The 17503-nt window shown below is 48.2% G+C and overlaps 1 protein-coding gene across 1 annotated transcript; it reads right to left on the bottom strand.

The window, feature by feature from the left end:
- Positions 1-1843: 1843 nt before the first annotated feature.
- On the bottom strand, positions 1844-16437 carry SLC12A9 (solute carrier family 12 member 9). The gene is made up of 14 exons (XM_075261171.1): positions 16343-16437; positions 12291-12497; positions 8883-9017; positions 8444-8575; positions 8061-8354; positions 7357-7464; positions 6095-6206; positions 5684-5841; positions 5517-5599; positions 5281-5405; positions 5001-5193; positions 3403-3577; positions 3143-3289; positions 1844-3012 (listed from the first exon to the last, which is right to left on the bottom strand). The coding sequence occupies exons 2-14, from the start codon at positions 12493-12495 to the stop codon at positions 2177-2179; spliced, it is 2703 nt and encodes a 900-aa protein (XP_075117272.1). The 5' UTR covers positions 12496-12497; positions 16343-16437; the 3' UTR covers positions 1844-2176.
- Positions 16438-17503: the final 1066 nt, after the last annotated feature.

Raw genomic sequence — 17503 nt, 5'->3', positions numbered from 1 at the left:
CCATGATGTAACAGCAGTATTGTGAGTGCAGCTTTGGAGGTGACTAGAGTATAAGGCATGATGTACAAGTTCTCAGCGCCCTATGGAGACTTATCCTGTAGAATGATCAGACTGGGCCGGGGGTTCACATAGTTCTCATACACAGTCACATATCGGCAGCAGCTAGGTGTAGAGCGCCCCCTTATGTCTCTGATGACATCACTGAACCCTGCTCGGCCTATGGACAGACAGAGCAATAACTTCTGACAACTTTGTTGCCTGCAGCAGAAGCGTGAATGGGGTTGTCAGGATCCCGGTCTGGCACACGACACTGCAGGGGGGCCCATAGGCAAGTCCTGACAACCTTGTCACCCTCTTTGGGGCACATTGTGGCCCTGGGCCCGGCGGACATCGCCCTGGGGGCCAATACCAAGGAACATTCTCACAGAATACAAGAAGCAAAAGTTAGAAAAAGCAGAAACTCGAGACGTTAGTATTTCGGTCGCGTCGGGAGGGGCCACACGTACGATATGTACACGGAGGAGGAGGAGGAGGGGTCCTCTTGTGCGTAAGTAGAAGGCGCCCAAAAACACAACAGGGATTACATGTCACATGGACCCGCCTGTGCGGAGCAACAAACCCACATGGAAGACTGGAGGATCCGCTGGCAGATTCTGGGGATCTAGTGGATCTCTGATAGCCCGCCGCCAGTGCTCAGACCAAGTATCATGGGATGTGTAGGGTCTACTCCCCCCCCCTGGAGCCAACAGAACGGAGTGTAATGTGGAGGCTGATGGAGGGGCAGCTCTCGGTGTAACTGGAGTGACTAGGAAGTGCAGAACAGAAATTAAAATGTGAGTGCAGCTCTGGGAGTGACTGGAATGACACGACGTAACAGCAGAATAGTGAGTGCAGCTCTGGGAGTGACATGACACAACAGCAGAATAGTGAGTGGAGCTCTGGGAGTGACATGACACAACAGCAGAATTGTGAGTGCAGCTCTGGGAGTGACTGGAGTGACATGACACAACAGCAGAATTGTGAGTGCAGCTCTGGGAGTGACTGGAGTGACATGACAACAGCAGAATTGTGAGTGCAGCTCTGGGTGTGACTGGAATGACACGACGTAACAGCAGAATTGTGAGTGCAGCTCTGGGAGTGACTGGAATGACACGACGTAACAGCAGAATTGTGAGTGCAGCTCTGGGAGTGACTGGAATGACACGACGTAACAGCAGAATTGTGAGTGCAGCTCTGGGAGTGACTGGAATGTGAGCTATGACAGTAGCCGGGAATACAGAGCAATAATATTAGGAATGCAGCTCTGGCTGTGAATGGAGACAGTTAAAAAGAGAAAAAAAGTGGAATAGCAAATGCAGCTCTAGGTGTGATTGGAGTAACAGCAGGACTGAGAATGAAGGATTGGATGTGACTCAGACTATAGTACTACAGCTGCAGCTCTGGGTGTGATGAGTGCAAGACATGACAGATCTGTAAGATTGTGTATGCAGCTCTAGATGTGACTGGAGTAGAAGACCTCATAACTGTAGGATGTAATAATAGAATAAGAGGTGCAGCTCTAGATGGGACTATAGTATGAGCTGTTATATCATCCAGGACTTGTGTTCAGAGAGGCTTCATGCAAAATAAATTATAAGTGCACAACCCCTGGGGGGCGCCCTCCGGACCACTGTCATACGAAACTCAGTACCGGTGAGCGATCAGGAAAAGAACAACCTGGACTCAACCAAACCAAACTGAATTAACATGGACCAAACCAAACCAAATTGAACCAACCTGGACCAAACCAAACCAGCTGAAACTGAACTAACATGGACCAAACCAAACTGAACCAACTTGCAGGGAGCCAAACTTAACCCAAAACCCATCTGTCTGTATAAAGTGCAAAAGAAAAACATTCACAATAAAAAAGGCAAAGAGTGCAGAACTGTGTGAGAGCGCCCCCCATAGGACGCAACTATAGGCCCATTCTGCCGGTTGGGGGGGTGTTCGGAGCATCCGTCTGCTTATCTCTAGTCCTGCAGATGACTACTGAAACTCATCCAAGAATCCTGGGAAGGTTCCACTATGGGCAGGGGGGGGGGGGGGGGACAATGACAAGTGGATTATTATTGCGCTGGAAGGTTCTAGAAGGCGCCATTTTCAGTAAAAGTCCTTGATGGTTGCAGGGGATCGGTCACAGCTCCGTGCAGGTCACGGGGGTCAGGCCGTGGATCAGCAGTGTGGGGCCCAGCCCCTCCGTCAAAATGTCCAGTTCTTCCAGGTAACGTTCATGTAGAGCGGGATCTGCCGGAGGTCGGGGGAGGTAGAGGAACCGCACAGCAGACTCCATGCCGCCCTCCTCCATCACGGCCTGGTTGGCAGCCCTCAGATACTCCGTGCAGGTGGGCTCACGAGTCAGGCCTGGATGTTCTAGGCTCTGCCCCCGCAGAACTGCCACCCTATCCCAGTCCACCACTCGGATGGCGGCGCGAATGCGCAACTTGATAAGCAACTCCCGGAATTTGACCTCTGCCGCTAACAAACCGTTACCGCCTCCATTACTGCCACCGGATGTCTCCACACAGAGAAAGACACGCAGCTGGTACCGGCGCCAGGAGGCCGCCATGTTCAGGATGCACGCCATCTGTAGCAGAAATAAACTGCAGACGTCCACGTAGGCAGAAGCCTGGGGCCGCAGGAGATCCAGGGGCCACACGTCTATATACAAGGCGGCGTTAGAGGTGGAGGTCCCTGGCCTCACCAGTGAGGGGAAACCCCGCGCCAACACTATGTTCTTGTGCATCTTCAGGGCATCGCAGACTATGGCTACATACTCCATAGGTGGCAGGTGGTGAGGGGACTCCGCACTACGAACGGGGGGAAAGTGAGCCTGCAGGGACGTGGCATCTACACCAAAGGGGTCGTCATGAGGAGAGAGACCAGGGGTGAAGGCAGAGTCCTGCAGAAAGTAATCTTCTGGGGTAGCATCGTCATAGAAGCCAAGAACCAAGGTGTTTGGCTTCATCCCTCCTAGAAGGAGAAAAACAAGGGTCAGGACAATACAGAAGGTGCAGAGCTGAGGTCAGACCAGGGACCACCAAGTATATACTGCACGTAGGTGAGGCCCGGCCTGTAGGTGTAATGTGTTACTGTGACCTACCAAGTCCGGTGATGCGCAAAAGCTGTTGTGTCCCGTGTCGTACCGATGGACTCAAAGTCAAGTCCACAAAAGCTTTAACGTTCAATTTATCCACCAGACTCAACCAGAAGCTGTAATGTGCCTGCACCGGGTCCGACGGGAGGGTATCTGCAGAGAGAGGAGCAAGAACCCAGCCGATCAGACCAGCCAATGTAAACGAGCACCCAAACATCATAGAGGGCATGGCCCAGGTCCTGCTAACAAGAGTTGCACCACCTCACCTAGATCTCCAGTTTCGACATGACCCATGATATACAGTCCTCCTTTCTTCAAATCATTGATGAACTTGATGAGTTGGCAGGAGGTTCGTGGGTTGGACACCATAAGAAGAATCTGCGGTCTCCAGAACTTCACATGTTCCTTGCGTACATCTAAAAGCAGTAAATACTTCCTGACCTGAGAAGGAGGAGAAAGAACACGACCATCATTAATCTGCCTTACTGCTATCATTCTTCATGGTGGACCTCCTGGTGGTTTATTAATCTAGCTCCTCACTATCACTCTTCATGGTGGACCTCCTGGTGGCTTATTGATCTAGCTCCTATCATTCTTCATGGTGGACCTCCTGGTGTCTTATTGATCTAGCTCCTATCATTCTTCATGGTGGACCTCCTGGTGTCTTATTGATCTAGCTCCTATCATTCTTCATGGTGGACCTCCTGATGGCTTATTAATCTAACTCCTCACTATCATTCTTCATGGTGGACCTCCTGGTATCTTATTGATCTAGCTCCTATCATTCTTCATGGTGGACCTCCTGATGGCTTATTAATCTAACTCCTCACTATCATTCTTCATGGTGGACCTCCTGGTATCTTATTGATCTAGCTCCTATCATTCTTCATGGTGGACCTCCTGATGGCTTATTAATCTAACTCCTCACTATCATTCTTCATGATGGACCTCCTGGTGTCTTATTGATCTAGCTCCTATCATTCTTCATGGTGGACCTCCTGATGGCTTATTAATCTACTCCATCCCTCTCATTCTTCATGGTGGACATCCTGGTGTCTTATTAATCTACTCTATCCCTCTCATTCTTCATGGTGGACCTCCTGGTGTCATATTGATCTAGCTCCTCACTATCATTCTTCATGGTGGACCTCCTTGTGGCTTATTGATCTAGCTCCTCACTATCATTCTTCATGGCGGACCTCCTGGTGGCTTATTGATCTAGCTCCTATCATTCTTCATGGTGGACCTCCTGGTGGCTTATTGATCTAGCTCCTATCATTCTTCATGGTGGACCTCCTGGTGTCTTATTGATCTAGCTCCTATCATTCTTCATGGTGGACCTCCTGATGGCTTATTAATCTACTCCATCCCTCTCATTCTTCATGGTGGACATCCTGGTGTCTTATTAATCTACTCTATCCCTCTCATTCTTCATGGTGGACATCCTGGTGTCTTATTAATCTACTCTATCCCTCTCATTCTTCATGGTGGACCTCCTGGTGTCATATTGATCTAGCTCCTCACTATCATTCTTCATGGTGGACCTCCTTGTGGCTTATTGATCTAGCTCCTCACTATCATTCTTCATGGCGGACCTCCTGGTGGCTTATTGATCTAGCTCCTATCATTCTTCATGGTGGACCTCCTGGTGGCTTATTGATCTAGCTCCTATCATTCTTCATGATGGACCTCCTGGTGTCTTAGTGATCTACCTCCTCACTATCATTCTTCATGGTGGCCCTACTCATGCTTCTTCAACCTACTTTAGCACACAGTTCTTCCAGGACACGCTTGTGCCCACACCTCCACTTCTCTACCATGGCATGGTTGGTATTCTACACCTGGTCATGCTGCTAGTTCTCACCTGGTGAAATATAAGAGCCTGGCTGATGTATCCCCAACTGCTGCTGCTACTTCTGAAGTGAATAAATCCAAGTAGGAGAAGCAGCAGGACTATACTGCCTGAGGCATACGCCGGATTGATGAGAAACATCATCACCAGGCAGCTGAAGATGCCCAGTAGGCAGGTGTGCCAGGAGAAGAGACGGAACGTGGGCCTGTGGGATATAAAAATGGTCAAACACCAGAAATTGAACCATAAAAATAACAGCATTAAGGAAGATGTTATGAAGTGGACAACCCACCGGAAGTTTGGAGCAGATGCCCATTCAAGTGCCAGACAGGCGAGGTCTATTGCTGCGTAGGCCATGAGGTAGAAGACGGTCACTATTCCAGCGATGGTGTTTAGCTTTCCAGCCAGCAGGACCATCTGAGAAGAAGAACCATCCTGGTCATGACATTGAACCAGACCCTACAGTTCACTTTTTGGAGAATGTCATGGACATGTGGGAACATTTCTCAGACAAAGTACACATCTAACCTGCACCAGGGCCCAGGTGTACACCACCGCTCCCAACGGGTTTCCTCCCTTTGACACAAATTTTGCAGGAGCAAGGAGAATTCCTGGGAAAGACACAAAGTTAGACGGAACGGAGGCCAAGGAATCATGAGAATGAGTATATAAGAATGGACACTAAGAAGCCTCACCAAATAGGTCATCCTTGGCCAGGGCGTACAAGATGCGAGATGCCCCAATAAGAGTGCTCATGGAAGCCGACAGGGAGGTGGCGTAGACTCCAACCAAGACAAACGGAGGCCAGATATTGATTGGCCTGAAGAACCCGTAATCTTCTCTTAGTAATGTCCTGACAAGAGGGAAAAAGATCTGTCTGTATCTCTGTCCAACCTTACATACTACCATCTATAATCACAACAGGTCTGACGACTGGGCCTCTTAAAGGAGTCACGTCTCATCAGATGGGACTGGGTAAGACATTATTTGGGGTACCAGAATCTGAGGACCATGGTCCATCCAGTCTCAGCCTCCTATTACTATACAATATGGACTCTCCATAAGAAGTGATCTATGTGACAATGAAGAAAGACCAAACGACAGACCTATCGCAGGTCAGTGCCGTCAGGATGAAGAGGATGAGATAGACGAAGAACGTGATGACTACGGCGATGATGGTTCCAATAGGGATAGCCCGGCTCGGCTGCTTCAGCTCCCCTGCAAGAATAAAATAGGAAGTTACTTAGGAACACAACCACTGGACGGATTCTCGAAAACTTAAGTCCCAATAACAAGGATTCCCATTTTTGTATCTGCCTAAAAACCTTGCCCCAATTGGACTCTAATTCTTGGTATCACTGGTGATGGAACATGGTCTAAAAAAACAGTAGAGATCTAGCTCCTCACTATCACTCTTCATGGTGGACTTCCTGGTGTCTTATTGATCTAGCTCCTCACTATCACTCTTCAAGGTGGACCTCCTGGTGTCTTATTGATCTAGCTCCTCACTATCACTCTTCAAGGTGGACCTCCTGGTGTCTTATTGATCTAGCTCAGGGATAGGGAACCTTCGGCTCTCCAGCTGCTGTGAAACTACAACTCCCAGCATGCTCCATTCACTTCCATAGGAGTTCCAAGAACAGAAGAGCAACTATGTATGCTGGGAATTGCAGTTTTGCAACAGCTGGAGAGCCGCACGTTCCCTACCCCTGATCTAGCTCCTCACTATCATTCTTCATGGTGGACCTCCTGGTGTTTTAGTGATCTAGCTCCTCACTATCACTCTTCATGGTGGACCTCCTGGTGTTTTAGTGATCTAGCTCCTCACTATCACTCTTCATGGTGGACCTCCTGGTGTGTTATTGATCTAGTTCCTCCCTATAATTCTTCATGGTGGACCTCGTGTTGTCTTATTTATCTAGCTCCTCACTACCATTCTTCATGGTGGACCTCCTGGTGTCTTATTGATCTAGCTCCTCACTATCATTCTTCATGGTGGACCTCCTGGTGTCTTATTGATCTAGCTCCTCACTATCATTCTTCATGGTGGACCTCCTGGTGTCTTATTGATCTAGCTCCTCACTGGTGATGGAACATGGTCCAAAACACAGTAGAGATCAAATGTTTGAGTCTTCGATAGATGTCAATAAGTCCTGCCAAAGATGCTGGAACCTTCAAGATGAAGAACACCAAGAGCCTCCTCCTGCTATGGCGAGTTCTTGGACGTCATCCTTGAACACTGAGACATTTCCCTGTCCTATAGCCATCTAACGACACGTCGTAGTGTAAGGAGAAACCTAATAATAACGGCTGGAGCTGCAGGACATCTAATGGTGACTTCAGCCAACCAAGGGTCTCACGGTCTTACCAGACATATTGCATCCCGCCATGATACCGGTGCATCCATTAAACATGACCGCAAAGACCGTGGCGAAATTCATGAGATTTCCAGTGGTGTAATCCAGGGTGTAGTCCGCTAATGGGAAAGAGACAAGATGGAGATGAGCAAGGTCCAAGAAGCCTTATATTCCGACAGCCCAGCCAAAGCTCAGTATAGATCCTGAGACTACAGATTTTCCATCCCAGAAAGTCTAATGGCGTCCTTAAGAATTGTCCTACCAATGTCCTGTACTCTGAGATTCATTGGAGGTCCCCAAAGCTTAGACAACACATGGTGGCTTCTAAATATTCAGTTAGTGGTGACCCATACCCAAACCATGGGTGCACCAGAGCTATAGTCCTACTACAGGGGCCAGGTTATCTCCTTACTTGGTCCCTTCATCCATAAAGTCTACCTCAGAACTTGTACCAGATTGTCGTGAGGTCTCCTTCCCCATTTATTTTCCTCCTGGTGGCCCAAAATATGAGACTTCCCCGTAGTGAAACCTGACAACTGCCCAAAACCGCACATGGCCTTCTAGACGAATGGTTTTCTCCAAGAGGATGGCCATTATAGATAAAATATGGTGGAGATGAGAATCTGGTCTAAGGTGGTGATCTTCTGGAGCAAACGTGACGCTACAAGGCACCAGGATCTATCTAATGCTATAGTAGATGTTGGAGGAGGCTCACCATGTAAATTGTTGTGCAACGTGGTGCGGTTGATCCCGGTGTACTCTCCAATCAGCGTTACATTACCCCCGTGGCGAATAGTGATTTGGCGCGGTCCAACAGCTAAAAAACTGAGCAGAATGGACAACAGGACCACGGTGACCAAAATAAAGATGAAGAAAGCCGCCTGGGAGTAGATGGAAGCCCCGACCAGACAGACTGACAGACAGAGCAGGAGCACAAGGCTCGCGTATAGGAAGCTGTAGCCATAACCCTGGGGCAGGGACCGCAGAGGGTTGGTGGGGTCAGACGAGTCTGGAGGGACACGAGACACCATCAGTTTTAGGGTCACAGATAAGGGGACAAGCAATGTGGTAGAAGATGCCATCCATGGCAGAACTGACCTTTACCAAAGATATCCAGAACCCCCTCCACCAGACCAAGAACGTAGACGCCACACGCACACACGTTGGCCAAGTAGAACATGAGTCCGATGCTGCCACCAAACTCTGGGCCAAGGGTCCTCGAGATCATAACTGGCTGAGGTCAAGGAGAAATAAAGGAGACTTATCTGCCTGGCCAATGTGGAGAAGACCATCTCCCTGGAGACCAACAAGGTCCTCACACCTCACCGTCAGTGGAATGATGGGAAGGCTCGTCTACAATCGCTGGTGACCAGAGAGCTCAATGTCTGTCTGCTGCACCACAAGTTCTGGCTCATTGAGCCTATAGATACTGGACACTTCAGTAGACCATAGATGTCTATACGCTCTCCTGTAGTGACATCACATGTGTCCTGTCCTCTATACACTTACACATATATGACATCACATAGAAGGATACAATAGGCTCCGCCTCCTTGGACTGCACCATTGGTAGAAATGGCGCAAACACTGAGCACAGTCAACCAGATGATGGCGTAAGCGACAAACAGCATGAGAAGAGACTGCAGGAGACCAGCATGGCCGACCACGAACCCTGCCGAGAAGAAGACGACACAGTGAGGCTGCAATAGTCATAGAGGTAGTGGTCAGATGTACATATGTCCCGAAATCAGTGCTTATGATATGGCGGTACATCTGTGTGTTCTGATATCAGTCTGTATGATATGGCGGTACGTCCGTCTGTCCCGGGATCGGTGTATGATATGGCGGTACGTCTGTCCTGGGATCGGTGTATGATATGGTGGTACGTCTGTCTATCCCGGGATCGGTGTATGATATGGCGGTACGTCTGTCCCGGGATCGGTGTATGATATGGTGGTACGTCTGTCTATCCCGGGATCGGTGTATGATATGGCGGTACGTCTGTCCCGGGATCGGTGTATGATATGGTGGTACGTCTGTCTGTCTCGGGATTGGTGTATGATATGGCGGTACGTCTCTATGTCCTGATATCAGTCTGTATGATATGGCGGTACGTCTGTCTGTCCCGGGATCGGTGTATGATATGGCGGTACGTCTGTCTGTCCCGGGATCGGTCTATGGTATGGCGGTACGTCTGTCTGTCCCGGGATCAGTCTATGATATGGCGGTACGTCTCTATGTCCTGATATCAGTCTGTATGATATGGCGGTACGTCTGTCTGTCCCGGGATCGGTGTATGATATGGCGGCACGTCTGTCTGGTGTATGATATGGCGGTATATCTGTGTGTTCTGATATCAGTCTGTATGATATGGCGGTACGTCTGTGTGTCCCAGGATCGGTCTATTATATGGCGGTACGTCTGTCCCGGGATCGGTGTATGATATGGCGGTACATCCGTGTGTCCCGGAATCAATGCATATTATATGGCAGTACGTCTGTATGTCCTAATATCAGTCTGTATGATATGGCGGTACGTCTGTCTGTCCCGGGATCGGTGTATGATATGGTGGTACGTCTGTCCTGGGATCGGTGTATGATATGGCGGTACGTCTGTCTATCCTGGGATCCGTGTATGATATGGCAGTACATCTGTGTGTCCCAGAATCAATGCATATGTTATGGCAGTACGTCTGTATGTCCTGATATCAGTCTGTATGATATGGCGGCACGTCTGTCTGGTGTATGATATGGCGGTACATCTATGTGTTCTGATATCAGTCTGTATGATATGGCGGTACGTCTGTGTGTCCCGGGATCGGTGTATGATATGGCGGTACGTCTGTCTGTCCCGGGATCAGTCTATGATATGGCGGTATATCTGTGTGTTCTGATATCAGTCTGTATGATATGGCGGTACGTCTGTGTGTCCCGGGATCGGTCTATTATATGGCGGTACGTCTGTCCCGGGATCGGTGTATGATATGGCGGTACATCTGTGTGTCCCGGAATCAATGCATATTATATGGCAGTACGTCTGTATGTCCTGATTTCAGTCTGTATGATATGGCGGCATGTCTGTCTGGTGTATGATATGGCGGTACGTCTGACTGTCCTGGGATCGGTGTATGATATGGCAGTACATCTGTGTGTCCCGGGATCGGTCTATGATATGGCGGTACATCTGTGTGTCCCGGGATCGGTGTATGATATGGCGGCACGTCTGTCTGTCCCGGGATCGGTGTATGATATGGCGGTACGTCTGTCTGTGCTGGGATCAGTGTATGATATGGCGGTACGTCTGTCTGTGCTGGGATCAGTGTATGATATGGCGGTACGTCTGTCTGTCCCAGGATCAGTGTATAATATGGCGGTACGTCTGTCTGTCCCAGGATCAGTGTATGATATGGCGGTACGTCTGTCTGTCCCAGGATCAGTGTATGATATGGCGGTACGTCTGTCTGTCCCAGGATCAGTGTATGATATGGCGGTACGTCTGTCTGTGCTGGGATCAGTGTATGATATGGCGGTACGTCTGTCTGTCCCAGGATCAGTGTATGATATGGCGGTACGTCTGTCTGTCCCAGGATCAGTGTATGATATGGCGATACATCTGTCTGTCCCAGGATCAGTGTATGATATGGTGGTACGTCTGTCTGTCCTGGGATCAGTGTATGATATGGCGGTATGTCTGTCTGTCCCGAGATCAGTGTATGATATGGCGGTACGTCTGTCTGTCCCGGGATCAGTGTATGATATGGCGGTATGTCTGTCTGTCCCAGGATCAGTGTATGATATGGTGGTACGTCTGTCTGTCCCAGGATCAGTGTATGATATGGCGGTATGTCTGTCTGTCCCGGGATCAGTGTATGATATGGTGGTACATCTATCTGTCCCGGGATCGGTGTATGATATGGCGGTATGTCTGTCTGTCCCGGGATCAGTGTATGATATGGCGGTACAGTCTGTCTGTCCTGGGATCAGTGTATAATATGGCGGTATGTCTGTCTGTCCTGGGATCGGTGTATAATATGGCGGTACGTCTGTCTGTCCTGGGATCGGTGTATAATATGGCGGTATGTCTGTCTGTCCCAGGGTCAGTGTATAATATGGCGGTATGCCTGTCTGTCCCAGGGTCAGTGTATAATATGGCGGTATGCCTGTCTGTCCTGGGATCAGTGTATAATATGGCGGTATGTCTGTCTGTCCTGGGATCAGTGTATAATATGGCGGTATGTCTGTCTGTCCTGGGATCAGTGTATAATATGGCGGTATGTCTGTCTGTCCTGGGATCAGTGTATAATATGGCGGTATGTCTGTCTGTCCTGGGATCAGTGTATAATATGGCGGTATGTCTGTCTGTCCTGGGATCGGTGTATAATATGGCGGTATGTCTGTCTGTCCTGGGATCGGTGTATGATATGACGGTATGTCTGTCTGTCCCGGGATCGGTGTATGATATGACGGTACGCCTGTCTGTCCCAGGATCAGTGTATGATATGGTGGTACGTCTGTCTGTCCCGGGATCGGTGTATAATATGGCGGTATGCCTGTCTGTCCTGGGATCAGTGTATGATATGGCGGTATGTCTGTCTGTCCTGGGATCGGTGTATAATATGGCGGTATGTCTGTCTGTCCCAGGATCAGTGTATGATATGGCGGTACAGTCTGTCTGTCCTGGGATCAGTGTATGATATGGCGGTACAGTCTGTCATATGATTTAGGTTCATTACCAACATAACAATATTCTATTTTGACCATGAAGGAAATTTCAATAGCAGAAAATCGGTTTTGCCGCGGCGATCATCCCCATAAAAGGCGTAACAAAGTGGATGCATGTGTGATGGAGGACAGAGGCGGCCATTGTGTGCGGGCCCCGGGGTCTAGACCAGGCGGCGCCATTACATTATATACAGCACATTATTAACCATATAGTGACCACTCACCTATTCTCATAAAGACCACAATACTGAACATGGAGAGGACAGTCGGGACAACAACCCCAAAGAAGGTGGAGAGTTTGCGGGGGGTGGGGCCGGTGGCCACTGTGGGCGGATCCCCATCGCAGAGGGCGGAGCTGGCGGGTCCCAGGGCCACATCAGACACACTGAAGAGACGGTAATGGAGGAGGGGAGAACTTTCTGTGGTCATCACTGGGGGAGGCAACGACTACATGTTATAAGAGAGCCGAAACTATACACAGCGCCGTATATACCCTATACATCACACATACACAGCGCCGTATATACCCTATACGTCACATATACACAGCGCCGTATATACCCTATACATCACACAGCGCCTTATATACCCTATACGTCACACATACACGGCGCCGTATATACCCTATACGTCACACATACACGGCGCCGTATATACCCTATACGTCACACATACACGGCGCTGTACATACCCTATACATCACACATACACAGCGCCGTATATACCCTATACATCACACATACACGGCGCCGTATATACCCTATACATCACACATACACGGCGCCGTACATACCCTATACATCACACATACACAGCGCCGTATATACCCTATACATCACACATACACGGCGCCGTACATACCCTATACATCACACATACACAGCGCCGTATATACCCTATACATCACACATACACGGCGCCGTATATACCCTATACATCACACATACACGGCGCCGTATATACCCTATACATCACACATACACAGCGCCGTATATACCCTATACATCACACATACACGGCGCCGTACATACCCTATACATCACACATACACAGCGCCGTATATACCCTATACATCACACATACACGGCGCCGTATATACCCTATACATCACACATACACGGCGCCGTATATACCCTATACATCACACATACACGGCGCCGTATATACCCTATACGTCACACATACACGGCGCCGTATATACCCTATACGTCACACATACACGGCGCCGTATATACCCTATACGTCACACATACACGGCGCCGTATATACCCTATACGTCACACATACACGGCGCCGTATATACCCTATACGTCACACATACACGGCGCCGTATATACCCTATACGTCACATATACACAGCGCCGTATATACCATATACATCACACAGCGCCGTATATACCCTATACGTCACATATACACAGCGCCGTATATACCATATACATCACACAGCGCCGTATATACCCTATACGTCACACAGCGCCGTATATACCCTATACGTCACACATACACGGCGCCGTATATACCCTATACGTCACACATACACGGCGCCGTATATACCCTATACGTCACACATACACGGCGCCGTATATACCCTATACGTCACACATACACAGCGCCGTATATACCCTATACGTCACATATACACAGCGCCGTATATACCCTATACATCACACAGCGCCTTATATACCCTATACGTCACACATACACGGCGCCGTATATACCCTATACGTCACACATACACGGCGCCGTATATACCCTATACGTCACACATACACGGCGCTGTACATACCCTATACATCACACATACACAGCGCCGTATATACCCTATACATCACACATACACGGCGCCGTATATACCCTATACATCACACATACACGGCGCCGTACATACCCTATACATCACACATACACAGCGCCGTATATACCCTATACATCACACATACACGGCGCCGTACATACCCTATACATCACACATACACAGCGCCGTATATACCCTATACATCACACATACACGGCGCCGTATATACCCTATACATCACACATACACGGCGCCGTATATACCCTATACATCACACATACACAGCGCCGTATATACCCTATACATCACACATACACGGCGCCGTACATACCCTATACATCACACATACACAGCGCCGTATATACCCTATACATCACACATACACGGCGCCGTATATACCCTATACATCACACATACACGGCGCCGTATATACCCTATACATCACACATACACGGCGCCGTATATACCCTATACGTCACACATACACGGCGCCGTATATACCCTATACGTCACACATACACGGCGCCGTATATACCCTATACGTCACACATACACGGCGCCGTATATACCCTATACGTCACACATACACGGCGCCGTATATACCCTATACGTCACACATACACGGCGCCGTATATACCCTATACGTCACATATACACAGCGCCGTATATACCATATACATCACACAGCGCCGTATATACCCTATACGTCACATATACACAGCGCCGTATATACCATATACATCACACAGCGCCGTATATACCCTATACGTCACACAGCGCCGTATATACCCTATACGTCACACATACACGGCGCCGTATATACCCTATACGTCACACATACACGGCGCCGTATATACCCTATACGTCACACATACACGGCGCCGTATATACCCTATACGTCACACATACACGGCGCCGTATATACCCTATACGTCACACATACACGGCGCCGTATATACCCTATACGTCACACATACACGGCGCCGTATATACCCTATACGTCACACATACACGGCGCCGTATATACCCTATACGTCACACATACACGGCGCCGTATATACCCTATACGTCACACATACACGGCGCCGTATATACCCTATACGTCACACATACACGGCGCCGTATATACCCTATACGTCACACATACACGGCGCCGTATATACCCTATACATCACACAGCGCCGTATATACCCTATACATCACACATACACGGCGCCGTATATACCCTATACGTCACACATACATGGCGCTGTATATACCCTATACATCACATATACACAGCGCCGTATATACCCTATACGTCACATACACAGCGCCGTATATACCCTATACGTCACATACACAGCGCCGTATATACCCTATACATCACACAGCGCCGTATAAACCCTATACGTCACATACACGGCGCCGTATATACCCTATACATCACACATACACAGCGCCGTATATACCCTATACGTCACATATACATGGAGCTGTATATACCCTATACGTCATATATACACAGTGCCTTATATGCCTTATACATCACATACATGGCGCTGTACATACCCTATACGTCGCACATACACAGCGCCGTATATATCCTATACGTCACATATACACAGCGCCGTATATCTCCTATACGTCACATATACACAGCGTCGTATATATCCTATACGTCACATATACACAGCGTCGTATATACCCCATACGTCACATATACACAGCGCCGTATATACCCTATACGTCACATATACACAGCGCCGTATATATCCTATACGTCACATATACACAGCGTCGTATATATCCTATACATCACACATACACAGCGCCGTATATACCTTATACGTCACATATACACAGCGCCGTATATACCCTATACGTCACATATACATGGCGCTGTATATACCTATACGTCACATATACACAGCGCCGTATATACCTTATACGTCACATATACACAGCGCCGTATATAACCTATACATCACACTAGTGAAGTGTCGGGGGGTGGGGGAGAGTTGGGGGTATAAGTCTGTGGGGTCTCATCTTCCTCTTGTTTGGTGACAGCTGGACACGTATTGGGCAGCGATCTCCACAGTGGCCTCTTCTTCTCCCAGTAGGATGTAGAGTTTCCTCTTCTCGTCTGCAGATATGAAGTCTGGGATGTGGGCAGAGAGTCTTTGGTAGTAGACGGCCCTCATAGCTGAGTATTTGGTGCAGTGTAGCAGGAAGCGGGTCTGGTCTTCTAGGGCCCCCTGGTCACAGTGCTGGCACAGTCTCTTCTCCCGTGGCTTGTACGTCTGCCTGTATCGCCCCGTCTCCATATACTCTATACATCACATATACACAGCACTGTATACACCCTACATGTCACACATAGTGAATGTTACCAGTATACACATCAGATATACGCATCACCACACATACCCCATGTACTACATATACACAGCACTCTATACACCCTACACATCCCATATACACAGCGCTGTACATTACCTGTATACACATCACATGTATCTTGCACACAATCCCCGGCCTCATACAATGTATCACACCCTGCTCTTCCTCATCAGCTGACTGGTCATGTGACCCCGAACTCCGCCTTATAGCAGAAGACACAGAGAACTCTGCTGAATCATCACATTGCCCAGACACTACATCTATATACCAATACAATGTATCTGTATACCATCACACCTCCCTGCTACACAACCAGACACTACATCTATATACCAATACAATGTATCTGTATACCATCACACCTCCCTGCTACACAACCAGACACTACATCTATATACCAATACAATGTATCTGTATACCATCACACCTCCCTGCTACACAACCAGACACTACATCTATATACCAATACAATGTATCTGTATACCATCACACCGCCCTGCTACACAACCAGACACTACATCTATATACCAATACAATGTATCTGTATACCATCACACCTCCCTGCTACACAACCAGACACTACATCTATATACCAATACAATGTATCTATATACCATCACACCGCCCTGCTACACAACCAGACACTACATCTATATACCAATACAATGTATCTGTATACCATCACACCTCCCTGCTACACAACCAGACACTACATCTATATACCAATACAATGTATCTGTATACCATCACACCTCCCTGCTACACAACCAGACACTACATCTATATACCAATACAATGTATCTGTATACCATCACACCTCCCTGCTACACAACCAGACACTACATCTATATACCAATACAATGTATCTGTATACCATCACACCTCCCTGCTACACAACCAGACACTACATCTATATACCAATACAATGTATCTGTATACCATCACACCTCCCTGCTACACAACCAGACACTACATCTATATACCAATACAATGTATCTGTATACCATCACACCTCCCTGCTACACAACCAGACACTACATCTATATACCAATACAATGTATCTGTATACCATCACACCTCCCTGCTACACAACCAGACACTACATCTATATACCAATACAATGTATCTGTATACCATCACACCTCCCTGCTACACAACCAGACACTACATCTATATACCAATACAATGTATCTGTATACCATCACACCGCCCTGCTACACAACCAGACACTACATCTATATACCTATACAATGTATC

Source organism: Leptodactylus fuscus (genome assembly GCF_031893055.1).
Source record: "Leptodactylus fuscus isolate aLepFus1 chromosome 5 unlocalized genomic scaffold, aLepFus1.hap2 SUPER_5_unloc_1, whole genome shotgun sequence".
Lineage (NCBI taxonomy): Eukaryota > Metazoa > Chordata > Amphibia > Anura > Leptodactylidae > Leptodactylus > Leptodactylus fuscus.
Note: the sequence above shows the minus strand (reverse complement) of the source record. Positions and strands in the feature narration are given on the sequence as shown.

What these genes read in the sequence shown, in the direction of transcription:
- SLC12A9 (XM_075261171.1), bottom strand. Translation starts at nt 12,495, where the DNA reads ATGACCACAGAAAGTTCTCCCCTCCTCCATTACCGTCTCTTCAGTGTG. An exon ending in CCAAGGAGGCGGAGCCTATT is followed by an intron (nt 8,576 to 8,882) that starts GTATCCTTCTAT and finishes GACCTCAGCCAG; the next exon opens with TTATGATCTCGAGGACCCTT. An exon ending in ACGGCACTGACCTGCGATAG is followed by an intron (nt 5,842 to 6,094) that starts GTCTGTCGTTTG and finishes CCCTCTTGTCAG; the next exon opens with GACATTACTAAGAGAAGATT.